Source organism: Pleurodeles waltl, chromosome 6 (genome assembly GCF_031143425.1).
Source record: "Pleurodeles waltl isolate 20211129_DDA chromosome 6, aPleWal1.hap1.20221129, whole genome shotgun sequence".
Taxonomy (NCBI): Eukaryota; Metazoa; Chordata; class Amphibia; order Caudata; family Salamandridae; genus Pleurodeles; species Pleurodeles waltl.
The window spans coordinates 541,898,422-541,919,503 of NC_090445.1; the positions used below are offsets into that span (position 1 = coordinate 541,898,422).

At 44.8% G+C, this 21,082-nt stretch overlaps 1 protein-coding gene across 5 annotated transcripts in view; it reads right to left on the minus strand.

Annotated features, from left to right (window-relative positions):
* The window catches only part of PHTF1 (putative homeodomain transcription factor 1), a 499,499-nt gene that overhangs the window by 373,995 nt on the left and 104,422 nt on the right, over positions 1–21,082 (minus strand). For all 5 annotated transcript variants that reach the window (XM_069238694.1, XM_069238696.1, XM_069238695.1 and 2 more), the window contains one exon: positions 3,913–4,071. In XM_069238694.1, the coding sequence (XP_069094795.1) occupies positions 3,913–4,071 (159 nt within the window). The remainder of the gene's footprint in view (positions 1–3,912; positions 4,072–21,082) is intronic.

A 21,082-nucleotide genomic window follows, 5' to 3' on the forward strand; every position in this document is an offset into this window, starting at 1 on the left:
CAGGGATCCACCAAGGTTGTGTCCTGGCACCAACACTATTCACTTTATACATAAACGAGGAGGTCCAAACTGTGTCTCTTTGCCAGAATGATGCTCCCTCTTTAAGTGCTCAAAAAAATCCCATGCTACTTTTTGCGGAGGACTTCTTCCTTATTTCCAAGACTTCAATAGGGCTACAGACTCTTGTTAATAAGTTCACAGTGTTTTGTGCAGATCGTGAGCTACAACTGAATGTCAGCAAAACTAAATTGATGGTGTTCAGCTCGGGGCCAGCCACGAGATGCACCATCTCTGTAGACAGGGTTCCTTTGGATAAAGTTAGTTCAATAGATTATTAGGTGTTAGGATCTCTAATAATTTCAATTGGGATGAGCAGATTAGAAAGAGCTTGCCTCTTCACCAACATAGATCCGGTGCTATCTTGCGCTTACATAAAATTACTGACATGAGAACTGTCTCTCCGACTCTAAAGATTTACTTGGCAAAAGCACAAAATGCTGCTGCATGCAGTGCAGAGGTGTGGGCTTTTTTGCAAAACTCACAAATTGTCTGGGAGTGAAAATTGTTTCACTAGAGCACTACTGCATCTCCAGGATGTACCCCTCTGGTTCCTATCTTTTTGGATCTTGGCTTCAATCAAATATCAGATATGTTAGCCTTAAGACCGCTACTTTTTTGGGTAAGGATTTGGTCTACTCCGGAGCTTAATATTTATAGGGACTCACTTCTTGATCTTTTAAAATGATCTAATGTAGCCTCTATTCGATGGTTTAAGCATGTGTCAAATTGGGTTCGTATTCTTGGTCTTTGAAGTTATTGGGAGAATCCTCAGGGTCTAAGGAAGGCCCAGAAGCAATCTTTAAATTAGCTTATTGGTCTAATGTCAGGCATAATTATCCTATAACGTATGGGCAGTTGATTAATCAATTCCTCCACTTTAAATGGTACTCCCAGTACGAGCTCTTTTTAGATGTCATCCCTGAATCCTTAGCCAAGAGCTTGTATGTCCGCTTCCATTATGGGTGCTTGCTGTTAATGTCTTTGACTAGTAGATGGAGGGCATCATCTGTAGCTAACCTATGCCCGGCTTGTGGGGTTGCCTCTGAGTCGGTTGAACACTTTTTATTTTTTTGCACAGCTTATGCTTTCTCCCGGCGCAAGTGGATACGTCCAATTTGCCAGAACCTAGGCATCGGAAAACATGTTATTGCTCTTAGGATTTTAAAGAGCGATACTTTATTTCTGTAATTTATATGGAGTACTACGGCTCTATGCTTTGATGGTTTTATGACCGAATAAGGCTTGTTTTGATTTTGATGGCATTGCCCTTATGTTTTGAGTAGTCCTGCCTGCACTCAGAGTGATTACCTTTTATGATGATTGTGACTGCAATGTAGAACAAATATAAAATATAAAAAGGAAACACCCAAACAGGTTCTTGGGCTTCAACAGTAGGATCAATATCCCTCAGTCTGGGGAAGTCTGTATAAAAGCAGAACCTAAACTACTTCACTTGGATTCAGTTCTAAGTTTCACAAGACCAAGGAAGGGAGTGTTCTGCAGATTACGCAAAGTACTGCTGAGATTCAGGGCTGATGTTTGTCGGGCAGCCAGTCTCCCCAAGGAGAGGGGCCGCTGTCGGACGTCTGAGCATCTTGCTGGTAAATGTGTGCGTCCACCTTTTACATTTGTAAGCGGCCTTACCTGCTGAGAAGGGGTAGCAGCCTGTCTGGCATTGTAATAGCTGATTGCCGGAGGAAGGGGAAGTCCAGATGTCAAGGATCATCTCATGTAAAACTATTGCCTGAGCTGAACATTTCAGTGGGATCCATGGTTTAATAGTAAATGTGCGTAAATAGAACGATCTAGTAAAGGGAAATACAGAAACCAAGGACATTGCTTATGCACACTGTACTGAGCATGCACTTGCTCTTCAATCTGGTCAACTGATTTCTGTGTAGATAACGCCAGTAGCGCCCTTAGCATGCAACTGTACCCTGTTTTGATATCATTAAAGTACTTTTCTTTTTACTAAACGAAAACAACTGGGGCAGAATCATGATTTATTGTGCCTACTGTCTAAATACTGAGTTTCAATCCCCACACTATCCTGAGAGTCAAGTGCTGAAAATGTGTATTTGGCCCAGTTTGTTGAGCCATATTATGATGGATCCCAAAGACAATCGACTCATCTACCCTGGTTGAGACCCAGTGGCCCTACTTGCCTTGTGGCTGCCTAAATGGTGTCTGGCACAGCTACACACTGGCCATGTGTTCTCCCGACAGAAATTCAAGCAATGGTTTCTTTATGCTTTCCTATTTCCAAGCAGTAGAGAGTCCACCTGTTTTTCTGTTCATCTCAAGTGAGCAAGCTTGCTGCAAGCACAGGACTTGGGGAGAATAGTAATCACATCCCCTCCCCCACATCCCTTCTACCGAGTTATCCAGAGGTATGCCTATACTACCATTAAAAATAGTCATGTCCAGTTTGGCACTGTTCTCTCTTTAAGCAAAGTCTCCTTTGCATTATCTTATCAAGTAACTAGTTTTTCCTACTGAGGAGCTCAGGTACGATCAGATTTTATAGCCCACATCAATCTGACACCATGTGAGGAGCCTGGCACAAACTACTAAGTGGCTCCCCATTCTCATCAGTTAAAAAGAACCAAATAGGATTTTATGACTTATTGGGCTTCAATAGGAAACAGGTTGCATTTAAGGGAAAGCACCACATCTGAACAACATTCATTCACCTATAAAGACTCCTTATCATCCAAAAAATGGAAGAAAATATTCAGGGGACACTTCTTAAGTACAGAGAATGCACCGTTATGCATTCAGAATAAATCTGCACTATTGTTTATCTCGCCTACGCCATTAAGGACCTTTTGTCTACTACCAGTCCTCGTTCTCCAGAATACGCTATGGCATTTATAACCCAGTGCTAACTGATAAACACAGCAAAGGTAAATAGTGAATAAAATGGGCAATGCAGCACCAAAGACTACTATGTAGTGCAAAGCTGAGTTAGGCAAAGGTGTAAATGTCATTATTGAGTTTGCTTTATACATAAATTGGTATTTCAAATAGGGGCAATTTTGCGCTATTTGCATAGTGAAGTACAATAATTTATCCCTAAAGATAACCATTGAATAATTACATTGTGTATGTACCAGGTTTCAATGGGGTTATCCGAGTACTCCCTGATAACCAGAATTCATCTAATTCTCAATTAGTATCATACACGGGTTTTGTCAGTAATATCTCTCGAATGATTTTCAATAGGATTTTTGCAGCATGGGCTAACCATTGTGTAAATTGAACTTATGCGTCTTCTGCCCAACTGGGCATATTTCTTGTTTAAAGTTAATGTATGAATAGGATTCTGCCACCATCTACTTACCAAAACTGCTAAAGTTGAATATTTGTATAAGCAGAAAATTATATTAACGTGTACCTGTATGTTAGATTAACTAAGTCTGATTTATAGAAAAGTAATGAAAAATCTTCCGGAAGTAAGTGGCATTGTAATTTCCTACAATAAATAATTTCTAGCACTCGGGTTACCATTGCCAAACAGTAGAACGAGTACGAGAAGTAAGCTGTTTTGAGTTCACAGCCATGCCAATGTGCATGGAAAACTCAACTAGATATTCCTTCTTCGTATATATTAAGGCCTAGCAGACAATGGGCACTTTGTAGACGTATCTTGGTAAGCACAGTTCATACTACGACTCTAAAAAAAAAAAGTAAAATAAAGTTTGTGAATCATAAAGTGTCATTGGACTAGGGATGAATCTTCAGCTTCATTAAAAAGTAAAACTATCTATGGCACCCTTTAGGTTTTTGTAAAGTGTTAGCATATACTTAGCTTTAATGGAAAAATGTTTGCTTAGACTTTTAAATGCTTACCTTGCAAAAGGTACAGGAGGAGTAGCCAGATAAAAACCCCTAATGAGGTGACCTGTATCCACCACATGCTGAATAAGGGAAAAAATACCACACGCACAATTCCTTTTCTTGTTAACGACGTCCATGGGCTTTCTGGCTTAGTTTTGGCAAATGTTGATCCTGAAACAAAATAATTGATGTAAGTGTCCAAATCAGAGATATCAGATTTATATTATTCCATCATGCTACGCTTTTGTTTTTTAAGTTTTAAGCTATTCAGAAATGTATGATCATAAAGCACCCAGACACCTTTCGATTTTGACAAAATTAAACGTTTACCTCTCTACGAAGAAGGGAGTGACTAGGAGTTTGGAGTTCACCTAAAATTTTGACTTGTGACATGCAAGGAAGCAGCACCTTAAGTGGCATGTGTAATTTGTGGGAGGGGCCTTCAATAGAGCAGTGGCAGCTGTCCTCGCTGTGGCTTTGAGCTTTGGTGGCCTGCTAGCTACAAGGCTCATCAACCTCGCAGTTTTGCATCTGACACCTTTTGTGGATGACCATCACCCTCTTCCATGCTGGCATGGCTCAGTGAGTGAGGAGGCAAGCTAAGGATCACAAATGCCAGAGCTGGGGACTCAGCCATAAAGTAAGCCCGATCTAGCTGTGGGTGGGATGGTGCACAGGCCATGTGGTCACAAATGTATGGAGGTGCTTGCGGACGGGATAGAGAAGAGAGCTTACCACAAATGGATAGACAGCTAAGGCTCTTTCGTGCACAAATTGATAGCCAAGGTGAGGAAAATGGTCAAGGTGGTCAATGGTGTTGACACCACCCGCACTGGTCAAATACCCACTTGTCCTGGGTCTTGGAGCACATATCTAAGTGGAACTCTTTTTTTTCTTCTTTTTTTTTTAGGTTTTCAACTAAACATAAAAAAATAAACTCATAGGCAGTTACAGGCATGGAATCTCAGTAAAAGTAGCTAAGTGCAACCTTTACATATTTTAGTTTTGCAGACAAGTAGTCAATACATTTTATATAAAACAAATTAAAAAGAAATTATAGCTGTGTCTGTGTATTTCAGGTGTTTCCAACTAGACGATTGCGAGCTACCAGTAGCTCCCAGACCCATTCAGAGTAGCTCACATCCTTAAGTTCATTTTAAATAAACACAGGGCCATATTTTTCCTTTTAAAGCAAAGAAAAGGCTGTGTTTATTTTACATTATTATCTTTAGGCTGCAGATAGTAGGGCATGAAAAGGAGCAGTGCTGGAGTCAGATATATGACCCAGAGCACAGAGGTGAACAAATGAAGCACTAAGGTATTTAACTCTTGAATAAAAGTTCTTGTCAACTCAGGATTGGAGGTGAAAACAAAATGATGTTTCTCCAAGCTTTTAAGTCGGAGGAAATTAAAAAGAATTGCTGCCTTGTGATTAAGTTAACTTTTCATTTTCATTTTCATTTTCTCAAATTGTTTTACAAAATGTTGCATTTGCAGTCTGCAGGCCTCTTGCGCCCAGTGGCCAGTAGAGTAATAAGCCATATTTATAACTGGAACATACAGTCATTGTTTACATCGCAGAATGCTTAAACTGGAGAAATTTAAAGGGCAGAACAACGTTCCACATTATGAACATTTGTGCACTTTAAATTCAACCCATTTAAAAAATGGTTGTATGTTTGCGTTATACATGTAATGAGCCACATATGATGAAAGGTATGTCCTGTGCCACTAGTACATACGACACAGGCTCTCAGTTACCAAACACATATATCCAATTCATACGCACAGATGCTCAAACATCCCCAAAGCCCTGTCAGTGTCCCAGTCAAAAGGTTTTCTTCAAGTGACAGTATCTCGCTCTACGGTCATTAGGGTTAAGGTCAAGGAAGCTGGATGTGGTGGTGTCTGGTAACAATACATGAGTTGTTTAGCCTTCAGTAGCTCATGATGATTTTCACTGATCAGAAGTAGCTCTCACTACAGAAAAGGTTGGAGACGCCTGGTGTATTTTAACAAGTAACATTGTCCTTGCAGTGAGAGAACCGTTCACAAGATATATGATTGTTACCGAATTATATCCACCTACAATGTGTATGCTTCTTAAGGTGGGTCTATTCTGCTATTCGGATCCTCAGATACTATCTCCTTGGTGGATCATAAATCTCCTTGGGGCATGATATTATTGGCATGAAGAAGGTCATGTAACCATCCTATCACTGCATTAGACCCGGTCTAGTAGCTACTAAGTGATCAGCACCCTGTTCATACCCCTTTTCATGGATATCCTTTGTTTAGCTAATAGCAGTGACAGAGACATGCATGTACCCTTCTTTGTTAACCCCCTCTCCCACCCCAGCAATCTCATCTTGAGAGGTAGTGTCATTTCCATATCCAGCATTTTCTCAAGCATTTCAAACACCTCTATCCAATTCATCCACTATCTACTAATAAACTGGAACACCTCCATGCCAGGAGAATAAAATCTCTCTTCTGCCCTCCACATCTTTCTCATATGTTCTCCTCCCTAAGTCCATCCCAGTTTCTGCAAGCAAGTGGGGTTGTAGTACATTCAAGATGGACATTGCTTACTATTTAGAGGCACACTTTGTTTGGGAGCAGCAAACCTGTCACTCTTCCTCTGTGATTCTACTACCAAAATCTCTCTCCTGAACCTTACGTATGGACAAGAGTCATCTCGCCCTGGCTGCATGCTTCTTGGTACTGTACCGAGACCCAGCTACCAATGAACCTGTATCTTGGACAATATGTTTAGTGGCGTTAGTTTACAGTTGTCAAATTTGACAGGGTGAAGAAGCTTGAAATATAAAAAAAAAGTCTAGTCTGGATACACTCCCTAAATCCTTAAACTCCAGCTGTACCATAAACTTAACATCCCTGTTAGGAATGGGGGTTCTGGTTGGCAGTCAGTTTGCACTCTGTCCAAGCAGGGACCCTCACTCTGGTCAGGGCAATAGAGAAACACACTTATATAACCCCTGCTTATCTCCTTGGTAGCTTGTCAGAAGCAGTCAGGCTTAACTCAGAAGCAATGTCTAAAGTATTTGTACCAACACACACAGTAATACAGTGAAAAAACTACCAAATGGACACCCACCACACCAGTTTAGAAAAAATAGCAATATTTATCTAAATCAAACAAGTCCAAAATGACAAAATTCCAACATACACAAGTTAAAATATGAATCTTCAAACTGCGTAAAAAATAAAGCCGCACGGGAGAGCATGCGTTGGAAAAGGCAGCAATGCGTCAATTCCTTCCTCACAAGGGAGGCCATGCGCCCTTTCTTCTCCACTCAGGTCAGCAATGCGTCATTTTTCTCCCTTGCAAGAGAGCGATGTGTCGATTTCCGGACGGGGCACCTTGGATCCACACAGAGTCGGGATGCCTTTGATGCTCTGAGACGATGCATGGAAAACCCTGTCACACGATCTTAGAAAATCGCACTGCGTGGGGTTTGGATCATTAATAGCAGTTGTAAGCAGGTGTTGCGTGTCATTTCTCCAGCCACGATGCGTCGATCTCCCGCCGGAGCGTCTATATCAGCCATGAAGCCGGCGGTGAGTTTTTTATCAGCTGCGTTGCAGATAGTGCATCAAACATTTCCCCGCACAGTGTTCTGTGCGTGGACTTCAGTCCTTGTACTGCCAACTTTACCTTTCAAGGGCCCAGGGACTAGACAGGGCACCACCTGGCAGGGCAGGAGTCTCAGCAGAGAGTCCAGGTGCTGGCAGAGGAAGTCTCTGATGGCCCTGAGACTTCAAAATAGGAGGCAAGCACAGTTCAAGCCTTTGGAGATTCTCCTGAAGCAGGAATGCACAACAAAGTCCAGTCTTTGTCCCATTTCACAGGCAGAAGCAGCAACTGCGGGATAGCCCAACAAAGCAGAGTCACAGGCAGGGGCAGCACTTCTCCTCAGCTCTTCTCCTTGGTAGGGGTTCCTCTTGATTACAGAAGTGATCTTAAAGAAATCTAAAGTCTGGGGTTTTCGCAAACAGCCCAACTGTCCCAAACACGGTATCCACAAACAGGCGGAGTCACAGAATGGTTTAAGCAAGAAAATGCCCACTTTCTAAAATTGGCATTTTCAAACTGACAATTTAAAAAACTACTTTACCAAAAGATGCATTTTTAAACTGAGAGTTCAGAGACACCAAACTCCAGATTTCTAGAAGCTCCGAAAGTTATTTAAAGGCAGCCTCCGTGTTAACCCATGAGAGAGATAGGCCTTGCATCAGCAAAAAACAAATTTAGCAGTATTTCACTGTTAGGACATGCAAAACACACATGTCCCACCTTTAACATACACTGCACCCTGCCCTTGGGGGTACCAAGGGCCTACCTTAGGGGTGCCTTACATGTATAAAAAGGGAAGGTTTAGGCCTGGCAAGTGGGTACACTTGCCAGGTTTTATTGTCAGGTTAAACTGAACAAACAGACACTGCAGTGGCAGGTCTAAGCCATGTTTACAGGGCTACTTATGTGGGTGGCACAACCAGTGCTGCAGGCCCAATAATAGCATTTGATTTACAGACCCTGGGCACCTCTAGAGCACTTTACTAGGGACTTACTGGTAAATCAAATATGCCGATGACAGAAAGCCAATTTCACAAATATTTCACACAGGAACACTTGCACTTTAGCACTAGTCAACAGTGGTAAAGTGCTCAGAGTAGTAAAAACAGCAAAAACTGAGTCCAGCACACAGTCAAAACATGTGAAGTAGAGGCAAAAAAGACAAAGGAGACCATGCCAAGCATGCGAGGTCTAACAATCTCATTACAGGTAGCTCAAATTACTAAGCCCTGGTTACTTCAGCTGCATTTCTGCCTTAGATTGAAATAGCACCTGAAATCGGCAGTTATATGTTAAAGGTATCTCTGCGGAGTACACTCTATCCAGGCTATAGTGTGTTGCAAGCTTGTGTCTGTGCTACACAGAAATATTGCTCCACCACCATTTACCCTCTGTCAGCGTCCGTATACATTCTGTGTTAGTATATGCCAGCTCTGGGTTGTTTCCCCTTCCAGCCAGGCTTAGCAGAAGAGAACACAACTGTGAAAAGAGGGTTACTGGCGTAGGTATATTGGAACAGATACAGAAGCTTATAAAAAAACTAACATTTTTATGAGGTATTTTCCCTGCCACAGATACTGGCAATTTGTCTGCCTTTTCTTCTAACCTGAGGGCCACCATCTCAGAGTTTCCTTTTGCGACCACTTATGGGTGTATCCTGGTCCCCAATTATCATAGTGGGTTATCCACTAAGGGACTTAATATTTGCAGTGTCCGGGTGACTGAGTCAGATTTACTCCAATTGATCTTTCTTAGACCTGACAGCCTTAGGGTGGTCATCCCCCTCTTTCTTGCCTGCCTTTCTCAATTTCTCTGGCCCCATTTTTGCTGGTTTTAGGACTTTGCATACTTTACCACTGCTGACCAGTGCTAAAGTACATATGCTCTCTCCCCTAAACATGGTAATATTGGTTCCTACCCAACTGGCAAAGTTAATTTAGCTACAAGTCTATAGTAAAGTGCACTACATGTGCCCAGGGCCTGTAAATTAAATGTTACTAGTGGGCCTGCAGCACTGATTGTGCCACCCACATACGTAGTCCCTTAATCATGGCTCAGGCCTGCCATTGAAAGGTCTGTGTGTGCGGTTTCACTGCCACTTCAACATGGCATTTAAAACTACTTGTCAAGCCTTAAACACCCCTTTTTCTACATATATGTCACCCCTAAGGTAGGCCCTAGGTACCCATAGGGCAGGGTGCTATTTAGGTAAAAGGCAGAACATGTACTAGGTGCTTTACATGTCCTGGTAGTGAAAAACTCAAAGCTGCTTGCCACTGCTGTGAGGCCTGCTCCTCTCATAGACTAGCATTAACACTACCCTCATATACTTTTGAGTGGTAGATTCTGATCTGGAAGGAGTGGCTCCGTCATGTTTAGTACTGCCAGAATGGTAATAGAAAATCCTGCTTACTGGTGAAGTTGGATTTAATATTACTATTTTAGAAATGCCACTTTTAAAAAGAAGGAACTTCTCTGCACTTACTGCCATCTTTGCCTTACAACCTGACCCCAATCCATGTCTGGTTTGTGCTGGTTGACAGCTCCCCTTGTACATTCCATCCAGACAGCCATAAACACAGGACACTCAGTCACATCTGCATACTGAATGCGTCTCCCTGGGCAAGAAGGGTTGAGGGGCTCTCTCACACATTTCAAATGCCAGTGGCCTGCCCTCACACAAAGTACTGATAACCCTCCACCGGAATCCTGGCAGACAGGACTAGACAGAAAGGGGAAATTGTGCACTTCAAAACTACTCTTTGACGTTTCCCCCACTTTAAAGGCATTTTTGGGTATTTAAACTGGGTCTCTGATCTGGATCTACACCTGCACTCTGTCAGAGGAACTGCCCGGCTGCCCAAAGGACTCATCTGAACTGCTTTGCTGAGAAGGACTGCTGCCCTGCTTGTTGCCCTGCCAGCCTTTGAGTTTGCTGGAAGTACTCTGCCTTCCCCAAAAGTGCTCTCCAAGGGCTTGGATTCAGCTTGCCTCCTGTTCTGAAGTCTCAGGGACAGCAAAGACTTATTCTACTAGCTTTAGCTAGCTTTCCGATTTCAGTGACACCAGGAACGCTTTCAGCTACGCTAGCACTGACACCGCAGCCTGCTCCGTGGACATCGCTGCACACAATGACTGCGGCCTGCAACGCAACTCCAATGTTGTCGCAACACCGCTGACGTCACGCAGGGTCATCTCGACACGCCGGCACATCACGCCCTGACTGACTGGATCCGTCGACTCCCACCGGGTCACAAAGAGCCAATACATCGCCACTGATGCCGCACCAGCTCCCCCTGCAATCGGACTGAGCAGACGCCCCTCCTCCCACTGCATTGCAGTGCGGAATGAACGCCTCATCTCCCCAGATGCCGTAAGGGACTGACGCCGCACAGGCCCCTGCGGCGCCTCATCTCCCAGACTCTCTGCAACATCTTTGTTTCTTCATTTTCAAAAGGTACTGTAAGGTCTGTGCGACTCTGTGACCAGCGCCTATGTTGTCTGATCATCGGGAACGACTCTGTCAATGACGCCGTGATAGCTCCAGTTGGAGCTGTTGTGTTTCTAAGCGCTTTAGTAGGATTTCATCGTTACAAATTCATAACGTTGCTTGTGTATATTGAATTTTCATCGTTTCTACCTTGTTTTATTCAGATAAACATTATCTATTTTCCTAAACCTGTGTGGTGTATTTTGTGGTGTTTTACTGTGATACTGTATGTGTTATTGCACAAATACATTACACATTGCCTTCTAAGTTAAGCCTGACTGCTCAGTGTCAAGGTACCAGAGGCTACAGACAGGATAATTTGGACTGTGTTGTGACTTACCCTGACTAGGATTATGGTCCTACTTGGAAAAGGGTGTATACCTCTGCCACCTACAGAACCAATTTCTAACAATCTTGATGCCTGACAACCTACCAAACCTTGAGATCCCCCTTAATAGTGGCAGTACATTTTCCCCATTGTGTCTAACACACAGTAATATGTCATCTGTACACAGTGCAATTAATGTATTCCCTTGTTGGTGTGGTGCTTCCTCATTATACAAGCCTGGGGCTCTATCAACACCACAAACAGCAACAGCGATAGTGGGTAACCCTGCCAGGTACCCCTTTCTATGAGAATTGGTGTGGATTTAGGACTGTTCATCCTTACTCTGGCAACCAACTCCGAATACAGTAGCCTTACCAATTCTGTTGTACCCCAGCCTCCTAATACATCAATAGCATATGGGGCACCAGGAGATCAGTGTACAATTCTGCATAAATCCATTGTCCCCAGGGGCTTTGCCTCCCCCCAGCTTTTTGTCTGCCTCTCTGATCATGGCCACTGCCAATGGAGCACGAAGGGGTTCACACTCCCATCTCCCCATCCAAGCCACTGTGGCTCTGTCAGAAAGTTTAAAAAAAATTGTGCTGGGGGGTACCTCTAATGCCCTGTACAGATCTGAACAGAACTCCCTAAAGCAATTTAATATTTCTGCATTGGTCCAAGTTTTGTAGCCACAGTTTTCTTCAATCTCTATAACATTCTGCATTGCCCATAAGGTCTTACTAGGTTCCCAAGTCTTTTAGCCACGGCTGTCTCTCTCTCCAGATCAACAAGCTGCTGAATATTTACCAATTAGCCTAGCCTGTGGTTCCGTTGTGTCACTGTAATTTTAAGCTTTCCTCTATCACCATTACCCTGGTAAAACAGTTCCCCATTACCTATTTCCCTTTCCAGTTTCTGAATATTACCTCGTAGAGCATGTAGTACCATGTGCTGCTTTGCTATACTTAAGCCCTGATGTACACCTTGAAAGTCTGCCATACTATGCCCAGGCTTGGCACAGAACCTATATTTAGAATAAAAAAGTCAGTGATGGCTTGTCTCATCTTTGGCCTAAACACGGAGTCCATCCATTCGCCCCCCAACTCCGGACCATCATCAACAGCTCCTTCGAGACCGCCATCTTCCTGGAGACCTGGAAACACGCTGCGGCAACGCCTTGCTCAAAAAGCCCAAAGCCGACCCCGAAGACCTCAAAAACTACCATCCTATCTCCCTACTCCCCTTCCCTGCGAAGGTGATCGAGAAGATAGTCAACAACCAACTTTCCCGCTTCCCGGAGGACATTGACCTACTCAATGTCTCCCAGTCCGGATTCCGCAAAAACCACAGCACGAGACCGCCCTCATTGCCTGCACTGACGAAATCAGGAACAGGTTCGACAAAGGTGAAACCGTTGCCCTCATCCTCCTTGACCTTTCCGCAGCCTTCGACACTGTCTGTCATCACACCCTGCGCACACGTTTCTTCGACGCCGGAATTCGCCACAGAGCACTGGACTGGCTCACCTCCTTCCTCTAAGGAGGGACCCAAAGAGTGCGCCTCCCCCCGTTCCTGTCTAAGGCCACAAAGACCATCTGCGGAGTTCCACAGGGCTCCTCCCTCAGCCCCACCCTCTTCAATGTCTACATAGCTCCGCTCGCCAACATCATCTGATCCCACGGCCTCAACATCGTTTCCTACACCAACACTCAGCTCATCCTCTCTCTCACAAAGGACCCCCCAACCGCTAAGAACAACCTCCACACCGGACTCCACGCCATTGCCAACTGGATGAAAGCAAGCCGCCTCAAGCTGAACTCGGAGAAGACTGAGATCATCATCTTCGGCCCCGACTGATCAGCTTGGGACGACTCCTGGTGACCTGTCACTCTGGGGTCTGCCCCAACGCCAACCACACATGCACGCAACCTCGGCTTCATACTGGACTCTGCGCTCTCTATGAGCCAGCAAGTCAACGCCATCTCGTCCTCATGCTACAACACCCTTCGAATGCTCCGCAAGACCTTCAGATGGATTCCCGCGGAAACCAGAAGAACGGTCACCCATGCCCTCGTCAGCATCAGACTGGACTACGGCAATGCCCTCTACGCGGCAACAACGGCCAAGCTCCAGAAGAAACTCCAGCGCATCCAGAACGCCTCAGCACGACTCATCGTCAACCTCACTCGCCACGAATACATCTCAGCCCACCTCAAAGACCTCCACTGGCTACCCGTCAACAAAAGGATCATCTTCAAACTCCTAATCCATGCCCACAAAGCTCTCCACGACGACAGACCGGCCTACCTCAACGAACATCTCAAATTCCACGTCCCGACATGCCAGCTCCACTCCGCCAACCTCGCCCTTGCAACTGTCCCCCAAATTCACCGTACCACAAACGGCGGCAGATCCTTCTCCCACCTTGCCGCCAAAACCTAGAACTCCCTCCCCATCAACCTACATACGACCTAGGACCTCCTGACCTTCAGGAAGCGCCTCAAGACCTGGCTCTTCGAACAGTAGCACCCCACGCCTTGAGACCCTTCCGAGTGAGTAGCACGCTTAACAAATATCTGATTGATTGATTGATTGAGCAGTGGGGCGCACCACTACCAACCAGTGCCCATACATTGAACTGTAATAGGAGTTAGTGATATGATAGCGTATGCTGGAGATTCGAGTCCCTCAATTTATAAGTATCTCTAGATAGGGGCCAGTAATCAATACAGGGCTGTCGTTAGCACTTTTGGCGCGCTGTGCAACAGTCTTTTTTGGCAACCCCCACTCCATGACCACCTCCCCGGATTCACTGACTACCACCCGGGGCAAACGTGACCCTCATCTCTCCATAGCCCAGTGTCGTAACAAAGGCCCCGGCAGCCCCCATGGTGCAGGGGTCCACCAGCTCCCAGGGGCCCCCATCAGCACAGTACACAGTGCAAGGGCGGCAGGCCCCTGACTGGGTCCAGGGGGGGCCCCCCACAGGTACTTTGCAGGGGGTGGTCCTTCAGGTACATTAGGCCACTGTCAAAGCCCCCTTTCACATACATCCAATTTTTTAAAGCACCTGTAAAGGCTGGCTTTACTAATCCACTCAGCTATCCACAAAAAATATAGTTCTGTTCTTTGCAGCAGGCATATTAACCCTCTATGCTACCTTACGGCGAGTCAAAGCTGCACTAGACAAAACTCCCATCTCTCTCCCTAGTAGGAACATTAATAACAAAATGTATCTTGACATTTTAATTGTTTCCTGAAGGCTAGACGCACAAGGAACTTTTCAGCCGGTGCTTTTACGTAAAGCGCACGTTTCGTATGTTATTGCTAACCACAGCGCCCCCTTGAGGTCAGCACCTGGTGTGGCTGCACCGCTCGCACCACCCTAAAGCAGGCCCTGAGTCAATACCTGATGAGGAATCATGGACCGAGGAGTAACATATGTAATCTTGTTCTTAGAGTCCTGTGTCCCCAAATATCTACCAATGTAATCCATATTATCATAATAACCCTGGCAGCACATTGGTGGTAGCCATTTGAATTCGAGCTTGACCAGCCTTTGTATATGCTAGCAGCCCCCTAACCCCATAACAGGATGTTCTAAGAACACTAACTACATTTGGAGAAAAGCTGTAAGAAGAATTTAGGGTCTCCTACATTTGGACCGTAGACATATGTTGGCCCCTATTTTTCTGGCATTGTAAGATACCTGTTGCTGTCGTCTTTGATGGTAGCCAAGAGATAGAACATAACTGACCTGTGTTTTAGAATGGTAACTCCCTGTGCAAGTGAACTAAAGGACAAAAAGTAGCATGCCACTCATGGCGCTTATGGTATACTTGGGCCACCAAATCTAAATCTGTGGTATCATTTAAGCCTACCCCATCACACGACATATATTTTGGTTTCATATTATCTTTCATGCTCTTGGATCTTGTTCATGTCATACATTATACCAGCTATCTGTAGATTCATATACTGACTCTGCAGCATCGACTCCCCCATCGGGCGAGCCATTGAGCCCACAGCATTCATGACATCCATCATTCATTCCATTGCCTCAAATCTCAAACTTACTCACTCCCACTCTGCTCTTCAAACAGAGCAAATAATTCCCTAATTAACTCCCTTTTATGAACAAACGTAGCTAGCCTAGGTAATGCATTACTCATGTGGGATGCGTGGCCTTGCCTACTTCCCAGTGGCAGGCCGAGCTACCAGTGTTATAACTTAGTATCTGCATGTTATATGGAATCACATTATGCATACAGGCCTGGTCCTAGGGTTTGTGGGGCCCCAGGAAAAAAAGGAAAATGCAAGGTTTCTGTAAGATGTGAAATCACAGGAAGTGAAATCATAGGAAGGGACATCATTTGAACATTAATGTTCTTGAACTGTTGAAGCAGCTTTGTAAGAAACTATCTACCTAGTGTGGATATCACTAAAATGGCTAAATATATAAATAATAATCCTAATAAAAATGTATGTAAATACATAACAATCAAACTGGCTCAAAAAGTTAGACCCAGGTCTCTCCAAAACAGACTTGCATGTTACAATGTTACTAAATGTTTCCAGATTAGGGCATGATTAAAATTCCAAGTCAGATTGTCCTCAAGTGACTCCCAAGACCCCATTTATGCTAGTGAAGTTCACGATAAGGCAGTTTGGGTTTCTGTAGACATGGGGATCAACACAAGCAGCTATATACTAGATGGGGTAAGTGACCTGCAAGAACTGCAGCATCAGAATATAAGAGAAGACAACACAAATGTCATAAACAGGTAGGTGAGGAGGCTAATATTTTGGCAGGCATAAGTACCAAAGGCTAACCCCCACCTACTCAGAGAGGGCAGTTAAACATAGCAATTACTTTCAAACTCCATTTTTAAAAGGTACAAAGAACTAAAATAACAAATATCTATATCATATATATATATATATATATATATATATATATATATATATATATATATATATATATATATATATATATATAAAATGGATTGGTTAAAGAGAAAAGACTTTCTGACCTGGGACCAAAGGACTAGCAAAGCTAGTGCCAGCCAGTCACTAAAGAGACAGATTAAAGCAACAAAACTAAAAGGGCCTACTAAAGTAAACTTTATACAGTTTGTAGCTAGATGGAAAGGAAATGTAACAATCTGGAATAAGTATGTTGAGGGGAGGTGGTGTATGACTTGCAGACTAACACTAAAGTAATACCAGAGACTTACAGTTTAAAAAGAATTAGGTCACATGCCCTTAGCCTTAGAGGTAATAACAAAATTGTGCCTGCCCCCAGGTAAATTCATGGGATCTTCGTTAAAGAGATAATTGAATATAAGACCATTTCCTTTATCCACAAGCCATCCATTCACTACCCAGGTACCTAACCAAATGTTTTTGGTCTTCCAGCTTTCAATCAAAGATCTCTCTTCCTGAACCTAATGGCTACCTACTTCCACAGGTTTGGCAGATCACTCAGTGTGTAATGATGTACTCTATGGAATGCCCCCTCACTTCTCAGCTGCTCTCCTCCCCCACAACCCCATCTCCTGTACACTGCTCCATCGTCTCCTCACCTCTCACAGGAGGCCAATTCTAACTGTGTTCCTGAAAAGCAATCACTTCCCTAGGCCTCGCTGTCACATCTTCAGGTTTGGGATTATCTGTGGTAGGAGGAGGCGCACATCATGCTGTGCTTGCCCAGACCGGCCCATTGTCATTCTGAACATGAAAATGAGCCAGGTGTCTTTGTGAGCACTGTCAGACTGACTTTGTGCACACCAACCTTAAGGCTGTTGCAGCCTTTTGGGTTGTGCCCCTGCGGCCAAGCCAGCCCAAGCACAGAGTGCATCCAGAGTCATTAAAACATCTTCTCACCAAGTGGCCTGTTCATCAGTCAACTGTGGATTCTCTGCTTTTCCCACTTCACTCTGATCCCTTCTTTGGGCTTTGCATCCCTTAAGCCTTGCAGGGTGACTGCTGTCCATTATCACTTTGTGGGACACTTTGCATACACAGAGATATTGTAAGACGTTTGTTTTGTAGATAAGTCACAGCCTGCTCTAAATCAGTCCTTTTTAAAAGACATAGCTAGGTTGGCTGAATAATATGCTAACCTAGTATGATAAATATGACATACATATTTGAGTTCAAATACCTTTATCACCTCCTGGAGTAAGCTTTGACTGCTCACTATTTTACCAATGGAGAGGCAAATTTCCAAAAGGAATAACTCTTAAACATATGAAATGAAATAGTCTTAAGTTTTGAAACAGCAATGATAAACAACAGTATCCACCACAGATGCTGCCAATTAATCACCTATTGCCCCTTACCTAAAGAAAAGGCCTCACAATATACTTCAGCTTTTTTCCTTTTACAGAAAAACACTGACATGGAAAGCAAGACATTTGAAAGGGAGGTGATGGCAGCAGCTAGGATCTCTAGATCTCCAGTCAAGACATGGACAGGAGCCTGATGGACAAAGGAGAAACAGCCGCCCTCATCCTCCTGGACCTATAAGCAGCCTTTGACACGGTCTGCCACCGCACTCTATCAGCACGCCTCCATGACGCCGGTATCCAAGAGAAGGCCCTGGCCTGGACCACATCCTTCCTCTCCGGCAGAACCCAGAGCGTCCGCCTCCCACCCTTCCGCTCCAAAACCACTGAGATCATCTGCGGCGTCCCACAGGGATCCTCCCTCAGCCTGACACTGTTCAATATCTACATGGCCCCCCTCACCCACGTCGCACGACAACACAACCTCAACATCATCTCCTACGCCGACGACACCCAGCTGATCATATCCCTCACCGAAGATCCCCACACTGCAAAAGCTAACCTCCACTGAGGAATGAAGGCCGTAGCTGACTGGATGAAGGACAGCAGACTGAAGCTGAACTCAGACAAGACGGAGGTCCTCATTCTCGGACCCACCCCATCAGCCTGGGACGACTCTTGGTGGCCCACATCACTAGGCACAGCCCCGGAACCCACGGACCACGCATGCAACCTGGGGGTCATCCTCGACTCCACTCTCTCCATGACCAGGCAAGTCAACGCCGTCTCCGCGTCCTGCTTCAACACCCTCCGTATGCTCCGCAGAGTCTTCAAATGGATCCCCCTTGACACGAGAAAAAACGTTACCCAGGCCCTCATCACCAACAGACTCGACTACGGGAACGCCCTCTACTCAGGAACTACAAACAAGCTCCTGAGACGACTCCAACGCATCCAGAACGCCTCGGCCCGACTCATCCTCAATGTCCCCCGCCGCAGCCACATCACACTCCACCTGAGAGGCCTGCACTGGCTCCCCGTCAACAAAAGGATCACCTTCAAGCTCCTGATCCACGCACACAAAGCACTGCACAACACCGGACCCACCTACCTCAACAACCGACTCAGCTTCCACACACCCACCCGAAGCCTCCGCTCAGCCAACCTCGCCCTCGCCACAGTCCCCAGCATCCGAAAAACCACCGGCGGTGGCAGATCCTTCTCCTACCTCGCCGGCAAGACCTGGAACACTCTCCCCAGCATCCTACGACAGACCCAGGACCTGCTGGCCTTCAGAAGACTCCTCAAGACCTGGCTCTTCGATCAGTAGCACCCCCCTCCCCAGCGCCTTGAGACCCTCGCGGGTATGTAGCGCGCTTTACAAATGCAATTATTGATATTGATATTATTGAGAGGGTCACACTGAGAGCGAGATTTAATAGAAAGATCAAGCGGAGCAACAGAGTAGACACGGAGCAGGCTGAAATTGAGCAGATACACTGAGGATGGTTCAAGATCACAACCATTTGAGAAGGATAACACATGCATCTCAAAACTAAGACTTTTTAAAAACATTTTTACAGGAATATAAAGAGATTTGTTTACATCTTCTCCAGCCTCCTACTTTTTTGCTGATTCTGCCCACTTACATCCACCTCACCCCTCCATGCTCTATTTTTCACCTTATCTCTTCCCCAGCCTATTACCTACTTTTGCTGCTTCAGCCCTCTTATTTCCACTTCACCCCTGTATTATCTCCCATTTCCATCTCTCCACAAGCATCTTACATTCTCTCTTTGATTCTGCCACTCTTGCATCCACCTGTCCCCTCAAAGTTCTACTATTTTCCTCTCACCTTCTCTTGCCTCAACTTTTTTACTGGTTCTGCCCCCTTTACATCAATCACTTCTTTTTTCCCAGCCTCTTTTGGCTGGTTCTGTCCCTCTTACAACCACATTTTTCTCCATTTGCTGCTCTTCCCCAGCATCTTACCTTATTTCAGCTGTTCTCTTCCTTTGCATCCATCACCCCCCTTCCACCCTCACACGCAGACTCTTGACTTGTTTGCATGGATTCTGCCCCACCTAACTTTACTCTTTTGCATGCTATTATGGGTGGGCAAGCCACTGGAAACTTGAGCCAGAGGCCTGGCTCTGCTCAGCTCAAGATCCTCTGGTCACCCGAGCCCAAAATGAGCTGAGCTTTCACAGGAGGCAATGAAGCCTTGTGCCTACGGCTGCCCACCATGCATCAAGGAGGACAAGGCTTCAATGCCTCCCTCGGCTCAGCATCCTGTGAATCTAGGCAAATTCTTTGTACTGGAAAAAATATTACTGTAGCCTTTAGTGAAGCGCTCTTATGTACATGGCCAAAGTTTGTGCTATGTAAGTGTCAGAAATACAATGTGGGCCCTGTCTGTCACCCAGACTCTCGTCTTATCCTCCAAAAAATAAAGATGAAGTGTTAAGCTTTAATGCCATTAAGAAATACCCATGTAGTGGCTGAATTGCACAGTGAGAAATTGGAAGATCTAGGCTTGATCCTGACTTCCCTGTTTGACCAAATTGGGTGATCCGAGGCAAATGCTTTATTTCACCAACCTCTATTTTGTTCATTATCATAAATCAGAACACATTCAAATATGTGCAGTCAGAGTGTGTGTTGTACAACACTTCAATTGTTTGATGTAATAGGCTGTACTTTTGCTGCACGTTTAATAAGAATGAGGCTCACATATAGGGTGCACATGAATGCTGCGGTGCCACTGGAACTATTAGATTTACGGTTGCTTCGTTTTCCGCATAATTATGGAATGTTTGCATTTGTGGTGTTGTATAGCTGTTTTAGCCATATTTTAGACACATTATTTTAGCAAACTAGGCCTGCCGTTGTGCACTTTAGCCCAGTTACATTTTATTCAGCATTGCTTTATTTTTATAGCAACAGCCACATTTGTGGTGTTGTTTTATTTTTCTCTATGTAATTGTTCTTTCGCCTAGGAAAGCATTACGTTCTCAGTAGGACATTCGTCTCACTTTGTGCTTTCTTCTAGACTACAGTCAGATAGGGTTGCGAGGAAAAGTGGTACACTGCGTCTCCAACATTCATAGAAACACACATATTCCTACATGTGGACCCTTTCTTAGAATGTCAACTGTTTTATTATAAAAACACTCCGTAGTCCCATATACGTTAGAGGGAGGTTCCAGCCAGATGACCACGACTGCATGCCGATTGCCTCGCTACAGATGCTTGCTTAGGCTGCCGAACCCCTGGCCTGCATGGGGACGGTGTCTTTCTAGACTACAGGCTTTCTACTCAGGTATAAGGGATGATGTCTTCCCAGGGGGAAACCATAAGGGCTGATTAAGGCTTATTATGCTGTGCTCTAACATATCTTAAGGAGGACAAATATAGCACTCCTAGTGACAGTATGGGCGGACTGTTTTTGTGTTTCACTATCCTTGTCACAATTT